Raw genomic sequence first — 16,346 nt, forward strand, 5'->3', positions numbered from 1 at the left:
TGCCTTAAAGTAAGAAAGTGCCACAGGGACTTTTTTTTCCCATGATCCTCTGTTTTTGCAGTATTTTGTTAATCTGATGTCAGTGTGACCTAATTTTGAAGCTTGCAAAGTGGATGTAATTTTCATGTTTGTGTTTTCATGGAAATCAACATTTTTTTTTCCTGAGAGAGTTAACAACAACAGCCATTTTGAATTTCACACAATGGTATATTTTAGCCAAGGTTGTTCATTTCTGTTTTCTCAAACTTTGCTCAGCAATCCGTGAGTTTGATCATTGATTGTGAAAGAGAATGGCTTAAAATTGAACTGAGCGTAGTAGGAAAAAATTAGTAAACACTTAGGTGTTGAGTCACAGCATAAACACTCTATCTGTTTGAGGACCATGATTCCAGGAGGAGACATTTGATCATACATCAAGTAAATGGCGATATACTTTTATTGATCAAACTGATTTATTTATACACTAACATGATAACATTTGAAATTCTACAGAAATGACTGTTTCTTTGATGAAACATGCGAAAGGTGATCTATTCTTAATGAAACAGAAAAAATGACTGAAATTTGAAAAAAATAACTGAAATTTTTAAGAAATGTTACTTAAAAAATTCAATAATAGTCTCTCTTTCTCTAAAAAAGATCACATTCCCATCAAAACAAACTTATACAGTATTTTAACTGGCAGCAAAATTTTTTGCTGCAATTTACATAATTATCAGAAAATTAATGTGCCTTTTGATATGAAATTACTAGAATTTTCTGTTTACTTTAAGATGGAATGCACCTCCGGAGCAGATATTCTGACTGTCAAGTTTTACAATGCTTTTCTGGTCTATCAATTGAGTGGGATCATTTTGAATTTGACATTTTTGCATTTCAAGTGTCGGTACCTGTTAGCTAATGTGTTTCTCTAGTATCTAAATTCTCATAGACACCGTTTAATTTTATTCTTGATTTTTAAATATGAATGGTTAAAAGTTCCAATGAGGAAAGTCTGAGAAACAGTTGAAGTCTATCACACCCGAGGTGCATACTACCTTAATAAGATACTCATGAGTCTAATTTTTGAATGAATGGAGACAACAGACAAAAAGCTGAGAGCTGATCTATTTACAAGCATTTGGTCTCCATGTAATAAAATGGTTACCAGTACATTACATATTAAAAATATTTTTTTGTTTTTGAAATTGGCACATGCATATTTTCATAAGCATCTGTTTAAAAAAAACCACTGTAATATTGTCTCTGTCATTAGTTTGTATTTAAATCTGAATTGTAGCATAGACTTTGATGTTCCTACCCGCTGGTTTGTGACGACAAAAAAAACTTTTCTTATTTGTGGAGGTGTGTAAAAATGGCTTCTGCCCTGAAAACTTAGATACAGGATTTTTACAATTGATGGCATCAGCATTAAGCAAACCACTACTCTACCTGAGTTATGTACAAGAAAATAATACCATATTATACATTATACAATAAGTTACTATATTTTATACAATGAAAGCAACTATCTTGACTGGCTTTGAAATGCATTATTAGTTTACTATGTCCTTGATCATGAATACTTATCAGACTGAGTGTAAATGTTCATGTGACTGAGTTTTGCATGGTTGTTACGACAAAGAAGATAGGTAGTCCAGTGAGACTACCTAAGATGACAGACTTAGTCATTTGACACTATGGAATTTACAGATGCTAGAGTTACATATGGAGTTGGTGAACTCTCTGCAACAGACGCATGAATCATGTCCTTGAAAGCTGGTCTTACTTCATGACCATAAATATGGAGTGTTTTTTTCATTGTGATTATTAATTTATCACCTGAATTTCCTTGGTTTATTTAATATCGTGCTGTAAATGTTATTTTTGGGAGAGAGTGACTCACATGACTACATGATAAGAAATATTTTATTCAATCTGCCTAAGATCAGATGCCTGGTTAAAAATAAGAAAGTATATATTAAACAGGGTAAGCTGCACATTTATCATTAAAAGTCTTTTTGAATTGATAACAAATGAGACAAACTTATTTAAACTCTCTTTTAAAGTGTCAAATAAAAGTTAATCATCATTTCATTTGTTTGAAATTGCTGATATATAAAATGTGTTTAACTCAATGAGTGAACTGTTCCTCTCTGAAACCTGCTTCATTTTTTATCAAATAAACTTGAAAAAACTGGCAAACCATTATTTTCCCTAAAATTTTACTCCCATTTGTGGCAAATGTCTCTGCCACATGATAGAATGGCAAAAGTGATCCAGAAAGTAACTTGGAGTTTCTTGTCATAGAGTGTGTGTATGTGGGGAAAAAGAACACAGTTATTTTACTTCTACACAACTATGTACCCGGAGGTATATTCACTTGTAGTGTTCAGTTGTCCACTTTGGAACACTTCATTGACCCTTCTCCACCAGCCGTTTCAGCATTAATAAAATCACCCAAAAAGGGAAAACAATATGGTCTTTCAGATTTTTATGTACATTACACTTCCAGCTGCGCACAGTATGGTATTTATGGAGTTGTTCTTACAGATGAATTCATGGTCCTGCAGCATGTTAATCATAACACTGGGAGACCCGAAAGGGACACAAACACCGGATCTACCCAAGTAGTAATATTTTAAGATAAATACCTGGCATTGTATTCAATAGAAACAGAATCCTCTTATTACAGATGACCACATCAAAAAACTAGCAGCTATACCTTTTCCACTTCCCTATCATCTCAACCAGGTCAAAAATCTCTCTCACAGAGCCGTATATTTAGTAATACACATATCAATATTAGTAAAGTCATATTGCAGTCACGTCTGACTTTACAGTCACAGTGAATCTTCTTCTTTCCATTCGACTGAATCTGCACACTACAGACATTGTACTGTAAAGTTGTCAACATTCCAAAAACAGTCTCAATAGAAGAGTTTGACTTTTGACCTGGAGTGTCGGAAAGACTTCATGGACCGCCTACTGCAAAGTTTATGGACAGGGATGTTAGTTTATGAGGGAAGAACTGAGAACTGGTGTAGAATTTCAAACCAGGTCATGTCCTGCACCGTTTACCCAAGAAAGTCAGCTGTGGATTAACACCATGTAACTTTTTACGTTCACTTGCAAATTCCAAGCATGTTTCATTGCTGCATTATCACCAAGCAGTTTTGACATATACAGCTGTTTGCTCCGGACAACTTGTTCTGCAGACACATAGGTCATGCATATAATGTAAAAATACAGTGATTTCTCATTTTCAGAGGTCTCAAATGTAATTTCTAAACATTTCTATAAAACCCCTGTGAAGACGACAGTGTGTTCTCAATACTGTTACACTGTCCTGACATTATTCAAATGTGCCAGTCAAGGGAGATGACATATATCCATAACCTCGAACATCAAAGTCATACTGTAAGTACTATTTTAAGCCAAGAGCACTGTATAAGATTCTCAAGTTTCTTTTTTCTAGATGGATCATCTTCCAGGCACAATAGCAATTTCCAAAATACATATATTTCATAATTGTGGTCACAAATTTTCCTAAAAGTTTTGCCTGGAGATCAATATGATTCAAATAAAAATATTCTATTGCATTAAAATCTTTATAATAATCTGTAATAAGCAACTCTGCATTTCTATTCACAGTGACGTCTGCTATCATTGAAAGAAATTGATATTAGTGAGCTATTTTAAATCAGATCAAGCCAGGATATTTTTACAAGCTAAGATTTGTCTTATCTATTTCCTCCATGAGAGCAATGGTAGAAACCCTGCAGAGCTTTGAGACTAAGTCTCAGGTTACTTATTACACCTTGATATTTTCTGCCTTCCACTTATAATCTCCTGTGCCATATGGCATTTATCAGATAGCTGATTTTATAAGCATTGCTAATTTTATAAGCATAGCTAGGTGGGGCACATTGCATATCTCCAGCAAAATCTGAAAATTCTGAGTTCTGGCAGAAATGCGGCCTCATATTTCAGAGTCCCATTGCAGCATAGCATTTTATGTTTTGAATTTGCAGTCTGTTTACAGTCCACAGTTCCATCAAAAAGACCTAGACATAATTCTCTGGTTTGGAGTTCAAGACAAGAAGTCCTACTTCTTGCGTGCAAAATGGTATGTGTTAACTGTTTACTGTACAGTCAGTACCTGATGCTTGAAATTAAATAGAAAATCTTTCAGTGACGCGTAAACAGTCAATCCATGATTCTTTGCTTTGGTTTTTCTCCGCTGGTGACGAAAGCAGTGATAGGCAGTGAAATTTATCAAGGTATGCAAATAATATACAAAGTTTGTGCAAATGATTGGTGGAATTAATGATATTTGAATGTCAATACAAACCAGGAATGAATTATGTTTTATCTTTTTGATGTTACTGTTTGAAAATACAAAATATCTTTTGGCTCATGGTTGTTTTACAAGCACAAGGCAAAAGAGTATACGTAGTGAGGTGTTTATTTTGAATCAAGATCATCTTTTCTTTTAAAAGAGTAAAGTTTTACACCAACTTAGCAGACAAACAAGGTATTCATTAACATGGAGAGTGATGTGAAAACTGTCTACACTCCAAGGAGTTTCTCCATGCAATATTTGTTACTGGTGGTGGATCACTCCATTGATTTATACAAGTTGTCTTTTAGAATTTAATATAGCCTTTCGTCTGGCAAGAACTCATAGTGATGTAGAAGAACCACAAGAAAACCAAGAAGATGGCCGAGATGTACTTGGGTATTGTTGGACCTCCCAGCTCTGCTTTGCCTAGGGCTGGTACAAATCTTCTCAACATGAGTAGACCTATGCACAGGACGGCACAGACTCCATAGATCAACACACTGAAGGATAAGGAACCAGCTTTTACCTCAAACGGAAGACCCTGAAAAATTGAAACGATAGAGAACCAGAGAAATATTAGGGATGTGGTTGAGTTTGTTAAAATGTGAAGATTAGTTGGTTATTATCGCATCTAAAGCAATTCCTGTTTTTGTTACTCACTAGTCATTTTAAAATGAGAATAGATTATAGGTCAGTCTCTGAAAATTACATTGATGATGAGTTGGCTGGGTATCAAATGTCAACCTGAGCCAACTGCTGACAAAAAAGTGATAGGCTGATGTCAAAAATTTCTATGCTAAAATTATGTAAAGTACAAGCTACTTCAAGCTGGACTCTAACAGCCAATGACAAGGCAGGATTCAGACTGCAAACAAGCAAGCATGATTTTTGTGCGAGCAAACGACTCAGCTGGATTCTGGAAAAGCCGTTATTAATGCATGTGCCAGATTCTGAGAGCCAATGGTAAGTCAGTCATGAGACTGCCAGTGTTAATTAGTACTTTGACAACCGCTGACAAAGTGTTTTTCAGTCAATGATAAATTCTCACATAAAAACAGGAGTAACTTATTAGTAGTAGTGTAAATGACCATGATAAGAATTGAGACATTACATTCTGATTTTAACAAGATTCCAGTTTTCAAAATCTTTTCAAGGAGCTGAGATGGACAATGTCTATAATGGATTAAATCAGTCAAGATGAGACTCAGTAACAATGACTCTCTTTGAAATATCAATAATGCAATTTAATTTATCATATAATTTATGTTTTCAAAGTGCAGGGTGGATTCGCAATAGGACTGAGCACTTCATAATTTACACAAAAGATGGTTGTTAGACTTTAATAAATGCCGTTGTTATGATCTAAGACGCATGACTCTCTCTCCGTGACAAATGAGCAATGATAGCTGCAGTGTAGTACAATCAAGTTATATTCAATTTCTGACTACACAATATTCATAAAGAATATCCCCCCTGGTCATTCTGAATGAGAGGGGCTTCATTACGGCTGAGTGAACGTGCACTGAGCCGCTGTCAGGATCTTCATGAACCATGCAGTGTTTAATACTAAGTTATTATATGCTGTTGAATTTTATAGAAAGCAAAACAGGCTCTATAGCCGTTCTGATGTCAAATAACAGGCGGAAAAATTGAATTGAAATCACTGAATATTGCTTTTATGGAGGAGTATGACGGTGGCATAAGTGTATTGCTTACCTTGGATCCCCAGTAAATAGTGGCGATGACCCATGGCAACCCAAGACCCAGGAACACATTGACTGAATTGCTTCCAGTGACATTGCCAATTGCTGTATCCGCGTATTTTTCATTTAAAGCTGCTGTCCGACTGGCAAAGAGATCCGGTAGGCTGGTTCCCACGGCAACAAATGTGATGGCGGTAATTGGGTCCTCGAGACCGATTAAGCAGCCAAATATGGATGCCAAGTCACCGATGATTGCCGTCAGCATGCCGATCATTCCCAGTGCAACAAGGAAACAGATCCAACCTCCAGAATTGAGAAAATTAGGGGGAGGACAACATGCAAATATGACCTGGAAAGGAAAAATACAAAGGGTCAAAGTGCATGACCTATTACTTTGTTGAATGTCAAATGCAACACATTGATAATTGTTCCCATGCATGAACCTTTTGTAATTGACAGAACAAAAATTTTATTTCAAAAATTTATTACACACAGATTGACAGAGAATATGAAAATCTAACTAATAGTTACAATCAACAATATTTTTACGGCAGAAAGTATTGCCAAGAACACTTAAAGCAGAACTTTTGGTTTAAATTACTGCATACCTTCCAACCAAAGGTCAAGAAATGAAGGATATAGTCAACAGCAGTGGCAGTCTCAACATCTCCACCATTCACGTTCATAGCTTCTCGGAATTGCTGCCCCCACGATGCATTGCCAATGCGTATACGATCCAGGTTTATGTTGGTGATGTTGACCACCCTGTCCAGGATAGTATTGAATTCTGTCCAATTAGAGAGGAAAAAAACATTATTTTACATTTACTGGAACGAAATTGAAACACAATATGAAAAGTAAAATAGCAGACACATGACAAAAATGTTTCATCAGGAAAGCTATATATCTGTGAGTATTATCTCTATACGGCATGTCAAACTGTGATAAATGATACTGGTATTCAGACCACTAATGGGTATTGCTTGGATGCCGAATGGAAATTGCAGGAAATTGTGTGAACTGTACATCCATGTGTCAGTGGGTATCGTATTGGCTCATTTCAGTCGGTTCAGCTTGAATTGAAACACACTATCCTCCACATTAAAAGTTGCTATGAAGGGATCAAAAGTAAACTTGTAAATCTGATGTAACAAAACATCTTGAACATGGACACCTTAAGTACAGCCACAGGTCATGTTCATGGCAAAACATTTGTTGAAGAAATTGGGGGCAAACTGACCAGTTCTTTTATTACACAGACATGTAACATTACTGAAATATTTAATTTTAATGATGGAAGAATTATGAGTGATTGTGCCTAAAATGTATTCCTGGTTAAGAGATAATTGCAACAATTTGGTTACCTAGTAACCATAGCCAATTCTTTATCATATCACAAAAGTACGTAAAGTCCTCAAATACTGTTCTTAAAATATCGCTTTGTTTATAACCTCACAAAATTGTCTAATAGACACATGCTGTATCCGTCAGAGTCAGCACTACGGCACTCAATCTCCTTTTGTCATGACCTCAAATTCATATCACATTATAGTAGCCATGGAGATGACACAAAAACACTTTAGGGAAAGTCAAACAATTTGCTTGTCATCAGCAGTATGGAATTCCTTGTACCGATTTTAATTATTTACAAATTATTATGATTTCCCAAAAGGCTACTTCATGATCGATAACAAAGGCGAGTAATGAGCAATTATTGTGAAAGCTTTTTAATGACTGGTATTGAAACAATCAATGGGTCTTGTCTTCTTGAAATATTGAGTGGAATTTATTTTTCTTTATTCATTGTTTCAACAAAGGACAGTCCCGAGGAGTATTGTTGTCAACTTCCTGATAATGTGAACTAGAAAAAAAGGTTGATCAATCACTTAAAGTATTATGCAGCAACGCACCCGTAAAAACGAATAATATTCAGTATGTGGCAGTGTAAAAGTACTAAAGATTATAATGTTGAAATATTTTGGCTGTCGTTGAGATTTCAGTGCAACCTGTTGGCAGAGTAACAACCTGGTTAGCTTGACTGTTGGCTGCCTTGACGAGGCATCATGACGCATTATAATGTCAAATTTTCACGTAGCTGACAAATTCATAAAGTCTTCTCTGCAGTTAATACGAGAGAAATCATACTTATTGTAAATTAACTGACATCAGCATCACTGGGCAGGCATTTTGCTGATCAAGGTTTTTGTTGGATAAGTAGTGCTGCATCATAACATATCTTGTACATTTCATGTCTTGATGTCCATGGAGTAGATGTGTGGGTGTGGGTTAAATTGTTCGGAATAATGAACATAAATTTTTACTTTGCAATTGATATTTTACTGATTTGAAATATATAAGATGATTGCGGAGAAGTAAAGTTACATACACGCATGATCGTTCCCTGTGTAACAAAACAGCTGCTTGGAATGGATTAATTTTCTGATCTAAGTCATCTTCTGCCTATAATTGTTAGATACATTTCTGCTCAGTAGCTGTATGCGTATGGCAAACCGTCGTTCTGCACTGATGAAAATACATTTTTTCTAGGGAAATTGATATTTTACCAATGGCAATAGAGACTAAGATCTTGAGTAGTGTATTATAATATTGATTTCTGCAGTATAAAAATATACTGTTGTGGCTACATTACCAGTGATCATTAATTTTGTCTGGAGCATTTTACAAACACTGCCTAGGGTATATCCGTTTCGATTGAGGTGGATATATCCTTCCCCCCACCACCACCATGCTGATTGGCATTTGTGCGCATCTTCTGCAATTACTACAGACTTGAAGATTTTCTAAGAGTCATACTGTGAGAAATTTGAAGCTGTATGAGTATAAAATCCGACTAGTCAAGTTTTCAGCTTCTGTGAAAATGCAATCATCTTGTATTGTATTCATCAACAGAATTTCCATAGACAGGAGACAGACAAACAAAAACATTTTTTTAATATTTTAAACTCTATTCAGCACTACCAGTAAGAGTTAGCAGTCACATACCATCAGACATACTGTTACTGTTTTATTATTTCTAGAGTGGCCAACAAATATTGAGGGCACCAAATTAAACTCTGATCTGTTTGATTCCTGACTGCAAATGCTAAAAATATTTCAGAGATTTTTAGAGGGGAGGTTCACCATGGAAACCATATTGCCATCCGTTAGAAAAACCATTGCACACCTTTGCCATCCAACATTAAATATCTCTCCGCACTGAAAACCATATTGATTAAATACAGTTAGTTATATGTGTTTCCAAAAGCTGTAGCCTTTCTACGGGCTAATGTGATACTGGATTTTCACTGACAATATTTGCTCTGCATGTATTTTACGTAAAAAAAATATTATACTACAAATAATGTGGGCACTGAAGTCTGATATACATACAGTACTTCAAAAAAAAATTTCTAAAATCCTCTTACCATCATCGTTGACAATTGTCACCACTGTACTTTTGATTCTTCCCAGTTTCCCTCCAGCGCTGACTTCAACCAGTTCCAGTTTGAAGGATTCATCCTTTTCACACTCCGAATCGTCAACAATGGGAATATCAATGGTCTTTTCCCTTTCTCCGTGTTCAAAGATAAGTATGCCTTCACCACCGATGTAGTCTTTGCCATTGACAGCTGACAAGTCCTTTGTGCTCCATTTCAATTCTACCTTGCCGTCCGTACCATTGCTTCTCACAACTGGTATGTGTGCATCTCCAACACTTTCTTTGAACAAGTAACTAGCCAAGGTGAAGTCAAAGGTGCCAGGTTCTGGTCAAGATACAAGATACAAAAAAATAGTGTCAATGAAACTGTGCTCCCATTTATCAACCTCCAGTTTGTTATACCAAATATGAAAGCCACAAGACAAGAGATTGAGATATTTTGGCCAAAAATTTTGAATAGAATACTATTATGTGCAAAGTTCACATAAATTCAGTCAAATCAGAACGAGATCACACCATAAAACAACCTACAAGAAATTTGAAGGCAATAACAATGAAATTAGCATTCCTGAAGATTTGTTTAATTTCATTAAAAAATTAATAAATTAAAAAAAATCAATATATTCATCTTGCAATGGGCACTAACAAACATAGTTGAAAGTTATCAGCTGAGTCAAGCAGTTTCAGGGAAAAAGATGTTTACGCTCAAAAATAGAAAATCGGCTTCAAAAGATACGTATGCAAATTTCATTATTACTTCTTGGCAAAGCAGGCAAGTCATCTCTGGGAACCTATTTTACAAAGTCCAAAGGTAAATGACAATAACATTTGGAACAAAAAAGCCTTTAACCAAATATGGTAACAGTAATTGTGAAAACTGACATAAGTTCCCTAACATCTCATAAAAAATAAAGTAATCCTTCCAAAGGAACCTACATCATAAATTTGAAAGCAATGAGACCAGCACTTATGAAGAAAATATATGTTTTGTTTGAGCCCTAAAATTTACTAATACAATTTGTTTTGTATTGTTTCATCAAAAATAAAGTGACAATTAGCAAAAACATTTTTAGAATTTTAATCTCAAATAAAATCAATACCATTCAAATCAATTGACACAAAAAAATTGATGTTAACACATGGGCTTGAGAGAAACTGTGGTGCCTCTTTTTACTCAATGAATAGAATGCAAAAATATTCTGAGATTGAAGTACATGACATACCATCATCATTGATAATTGTTATCTGCATTGTGTTCTTCTTGCCAAGTTTTGCTGGACTGTGTGGTTCAAGAGAAAGTTTGACAAAGAATACTTCATCTTCTTCCCATTCATTATCATCAATAATTTCAATATCAAGGTGTTTCTGAACCTCTCCGGAATCAAACACCATGGTGCCGCGCTGCGCGATGTAATCGGATCCGGCTTCTGCTGTTCCATCCAAAGTCTCATATCTGAAATGAACAACAATCATCCAGAGATATCTATCAAGTCCTTTCAAAGTGTATGATACTTGGTGTTTCCGTTTTCATTTTATGACAACATTTGAAACTGGTATGGTATTACAGTACAAAGGATAAATGCACATTTAATTACAATCATATATAGAGCCAGAAAAATATCACTACATTATTTTTTGTTAACGTACCGTTATGTACATATTCCCATGGGTATACTTTCCAATGACTACAAAGAAAGTATACCTGATAAAGTAACAGAAAGTTTCAAATACAGAAAACAATATGCATACGATACTGATTTTTCTTAAACCTAAGATGCTGATCAAAATCTGTTGGGTTTCTGCTCAATATGGAAAAATAGAGACATTATGAATTTGCAACAAATATTTCCAATGAAGCATTCTACAGGTATTATATTTGAGACAATATTTCACAGGGAACACATTTTGTATCAAGCACAGAGCGAATCATTGGCACGTTAACTATGATTTTAAATGTTGACTGGAGGGTTGAAGGTGGAGGGAAGCGTGAAGAATTGGCCACTGTGTGAAAATCAACATCCTTGAGTATGGAAAATACTGATAAATACATTATTACATAGCACCTGAATGTGACACTGTATTGCTATTGTTGATCAAAAAAACGTAGAAATCTGATTCCCATTTTTATCATTTCACCCTTGCTCTTTTGACATCAGAAATTGCAAGGATTACAAAGTTTCTAAAATTAGTGAAAACAGATGTTAACATCTAACACTACTGAAATAAGTACCCAACAACACTTTTTGCTATTTTTTCAGCCCATATGTCAAAGATGAATATTTGCTATCTCAGATTTGAAAGTTTCATATGGTGGACACAGAAATGTACAAAACTGACATGTCTCTAATCTGCATTCAGCCAAGTTCTGAAAATTTGAGCCAAAGAATATCTCAAAATAAGTTGTCAGTCATCATAATAATTTTGATAAGTCAGCTGTTGGTCAATACTTTAATTAATGACTTTTATAATCGTAATTAAAAACTGCAAAGAAACTGTGTAGAATTCACTGTCAATAAAGTCAAAATTGTCATTTTGACATATGCTAGCTAAATTTTTTTATTAGATGTATGCCATATTGACTTAATAGACATGTATATTTGCTTGTATTATTTTGGCACAGTATAGTATCTTTTGTTTCAAACATCATGACTGGTCAGGACTGGGCGCAAAATAGCTTTTTTGCCAACATGTCCGATGTGCATGTCAAGTCTTCCATCAACATGTACCAGCTTTTCAGCACCTGTACTCTGACAGGGTTATAATTTATCAATCAGATAATCCAAGACTTCCCCTCTTCATTCCATACATTACAGGATCCTCATTTTTTGGATCCATGGACTATGGATAATGTGACTGTAGGGTAATGTGTGGGCTAGACAAGCCTACAGAGTATCATATTTGCAAAAACTTTGACAGTTGTAATGACAAAATGCAGTATAATAAGATATTTTTAGGTACAACTCAGAATATTAAGTAGGCCATATTTTTTTCAATATGCACATGTATGTTCATATTCGTCTTGTAATATAATTGTACCAAAGTAACATAGACAAGCACAGTGCAGTGTGTAACTTGGAAATTCAAGTGCTGCTGGCATTGTGTTCTCTCAATGTTTTCTTTAGAACCGTTGTATATTAAAAAGATAGTGATTGCTAAAACTAAAGCATTTAAATCTCTGAGAAACAACTGAGAAATATGTTTGAATAGAATACACAGAGTCATGGTTCGGAACAGCCAGTATAACAATCAAATGAAATGTGATCCACTATGGATAAATATTATCAATAATATACAATCAAAAATGCTTAAAGTGGATTGAGATTAAGATGTATACGGTTGATGATGCAGACAATAAACCATTTAAATTAATGCATTTATAAGTGCTCATCATATAGTAATGCTGGAAAAGATGGATAAGATAATGTTCAAGGTTACCAAGTTGAAAGTTAAGGCCTGTTTTTTTTTTCAGATTACAAGCTATAGCACACTCCTTTTTGAGTCCAAGCTTCATAGCCTGTGCAAAAATGGGCATATTTGATAGGGAATTATTCTCTGTTGGCCGGGTAACACTGCCCAAGGGTACCAACTGCTTCTGATAATGTACCTTGTATTTATGTAAAATAGATGAATTGATATCAGATGAACGGTTGGTAGTTGAAACCAAGATGAAACCTAATACTGCCGTGCCAAACATAGCAGTTTTAAATGTTTTCAGCAGTGAAAGGCATGGCAGAATTTCCATACTTTGAAATGAACTGTACAATTTCCATCAACACTGTGGTGTCATGATCAAGCTTAAGTTTGATACGACTTAAATAGGGACAACGTGACATGTTGATGACTTGACCGAAGAAACTATTTGCTCACACTGGCATCCACAATGTCTCAGTCTGGGTAATAAACTTGAAAAATGCATGGTATTTAGGTTAAATATTAACTTTACTCTCCAAAAATCTGGTGTTTACAGTCGAATTTGCGGTTAACCCTTAAAGTGCCATAGACTTTCTATGCAATGCAACTGCCAGGCCAAGGACTTTTTGAACCCAACTTCTCAACATGTTACGCTTTTTTCAGACTAGTGCAGTTCATTTTCTGTGATGAGAAACCCTAACAACCCATTAATATTTCCAAAGCGCAGGATATGAAGAAACTCTCTATGACAATGAAAAGTTTCAAATTACACGCTGAAGGTGTAAAATTGGGCTAAAATGCTCGTTTTTTGTTCAAAATTCACTGAAAATGATAAAAAGTTTCTAAAAATGTATAAAATTCATCAACGGCCTTCAAACTTGAATAGAATTTTCGTGTTATCGAAAGACACAAATTCAGGTACACGATTTCAGCATCATGTAACATCATACGTAAATAATAAACAAAAACAAACAAACAATTAGTGTCTTTCAAAATAATACAAATGCTTCCTGTGCAAATGCATCTCTACAAAAATACAAATAATATTTTACATGCAGTACACTAAATGTAGATTGACAACTACTGTGTATAGAGTAACGGCATGATTGCATTACCTAAGTATTGTCTTTTACTTGTCTATTGTATTTGTTTGTTTGTTTGTTTGTTTGCTTGTTTATATATTTTATTTCTTCTAGTGGAAATGATTTTCCAGAGAAAAATTCAGTGTACATATCCACTTTGTCATCAGTTTACTATCTATCATATGATTCCTTGTTGTTGTTGTTATTTAAAATCTGTCTTCAAAGTTAGAACAAATCAATTATAGTTTTGTTTGCCTGTAAACACAAACAATTAATTTGTATACACAGAGACAACAAGGTGCCATATTGTACATGGAGGGGTAACTATTGTGCAACACATGCACATAACTATAGGGCATATTCAACTGACTCTGTATAGTTTGAACTGCCAGTATAATTATAATGAAGAGTTGAAGACAAAAACACATTTCACTGACCTTTTTATCGATTAATTTTGGTGTTTGACCCAACTTACATTAGTTTAATTCATGTACGCGTGTGTAACTATCTGTGGCTTATCGAGTCACAGACTCGTACTACCATACAATACTAGTCAATCCGTTCGCCAAGTTTGATCACGTATTTTGACAAGCACGCCACAAAATCCGCCACGAAATGGAATGAAACCACTAAGTATCGAGAAAAAAGTTTCATGTCCGGTTTATTTCAGTTAAAAAAAATGCGTAACACGTAGGAAATGTCTCGCAATGTCAACAGTTCGGAACAACTACATTTCATTTACAAACTGGGTTGACTGTCATGGCTGTCTCGCTCCAGGCCGGCTCGGAGGTCAAATATCAACAGTTTAAAGGAGCTTATTGGCAGTCCAACGCTTGAAAATCGACAAAATACACTTCAATTTAACCAAATCCTTACAAATTTCTCAATCTGGCATGTTTTGGGCTTCGAAAACCTTAACCTCGGGTTCCATGTCGAGAGTTCGGCATCACACAGTGCCGCCATCTTGGCCGCCGATACGTTCGAAGTTCACTATCACGATCAATGTGGTCAGCAAATCGTGTCATTTTTCCGTAAAATAATCTCAAAAAAAACTGTAAAATCTGTCATTTCTATCACCCAGGGGGCAGTAGCTTGGCATAATATAGTTATCTTCCGTGTCTACGGCATGGTAAAGCTGTCAAAACGTACGTATGTGTTTCGTTCAATGCACTTTGGCCGTATCCATGTACGGGTGAAAATGCAGACCTGGTTAAATATTCATGAAAACCGCTGACCTCTTTTAAAGAAAGTTCGCATAAATTACTGGAATTTTCGATTGTTAGGTTGCATGATGTCATTATTTTAGTCCTTATATGGTACTAAACTGGGTTCAAAGGGTCAGGAATACCCTTCTTCTGGCTGAGTTCGGCAATGCATACCTAAGTTAGGCATAAGCATAGAACGCAACCACTGTCGGTTTACATACCGACGTGGCGCTGAGAGCGAGAATGCCGTGTCGGTTTATAAACCGACACGGCGCTTTAAGGGTTAATTTGAAAGTGTATATGTGCATGACATCCTTGTTACAAATTAATTTGTGTGGTTGCCGAATTGATAAAAACAACTCTAAATTAATGCTAAAACAAACCTAACTTGACAGATATTTAATACAACAAATGATTGAAAATATTTGACTTTGTTAATATCATACCGACTTTTACGTTATTAAGTGGTTCGGCCATTTACATAGCTACAAAGCTGCACCGGGTAATTCTTATAATGGTCAGCACCACTGATTTCACTATTTTGCAGTAAATTTAATTATTTCACAGTTATACCAATGAATATTGTTCAGGAGGTTTGACTGGCATGTTAAGATTAAATGATATAAGACTCCATAGAGCTGTGCCATTTTGGAATGAGATCAAATTTCACCTTGTTGTAAAAATGTTATACCATACACTTGAACACTTCAATAAATTCCTACTCGTTGATTGGTTGGCCATTCATATGCAAATCATACAATCAATGACACATCTCCGGGCATAAATTACTGGCCCTAATTAATTGAGTTTGAGACAATTTGGAAAAGTACACGGAATTGGAGGATAGAAAATTAATGGAGTCACTGATGCATGAACACACGGCTCCTGCAGGATGAACAAATTTGAGTTTTCGAAGTGCAAATTTCAACCATCAGACCAATTTTTTTCAGTATGTACTCTCTGATGGCAAAGTTGGCCTTACAAAATATCCAATTTATGTTCAATAGCTAGAGTGGGTGGTATTAGAGCTTTCCATCAGAGCTAACAAGTTACAATTGTACTGATGTGACCATGAGCTGTTAACTGCATCACTACACAGACTTTGTCCCACCTTTTCTGGTTTCCAGGAATGACATTACCACAACTAAAAACTAATATTGACATGACGCCAACTAAAACACT

The 16,346-nt window shown here is 35.2% G+C and overlaps 1 protein-coding gene across 5 annotated transcripts in view; it reads right to left on the reverse strand.

Annotated features, from left to right (window-relative positions):
* Positions 1-413: 413 nt before the first annotated feature.
* Positions 414-16,346, reverse strand: part of LOC139151994 (sodium/calcium exchanger 2-like) — a 30,457-nt gene continuing 14,524 nt past the window's right edge. For all 5 annotated transcript variants that reach the window (XM_070725072.1, XM_070725069.1, XM_070725068.1 and 2 more), the window contains 5 exons: positions 10,690-10,919; positions 9,453-9,791; positions 6,636-6,814; positions 6,041-6,376; positions 414-4,865 (listed from right to left, as the gene is read on the reverse strand). In XM_070725072.1, coding sequence (XP_070581173.1) covers positions 4,629-4,865; positions 6,041-6,376; positions 6,636-6,814; positions 9,453-9,791; positions 10,690-10,919 — 1,321 coding nt within the window. In that variant the 3' untranslated portion in view covers positions 414-4,628. The remainder of the gene's footprint in view (positions 4,866-6,040; positions 6,377-6,635; positions 6,815-9,452; positions 9,792-10,689; positions 10,920-16,346) is intronic.

This window comes from Ptychodera flava, chromosome 15 (genome assembly GCF_041260155.1).
Source record: "Ptychodera flava strain L36383 chromosome 15, AS_Pfla_20210202, whole genome shotgun sequence".
Classification (NCBI taxonomy): Eukaryota; Metazoa; Hemichordata; class Enteropneusta; family Ptychoderidae; genus Ptychodera; species Ptychodera flava.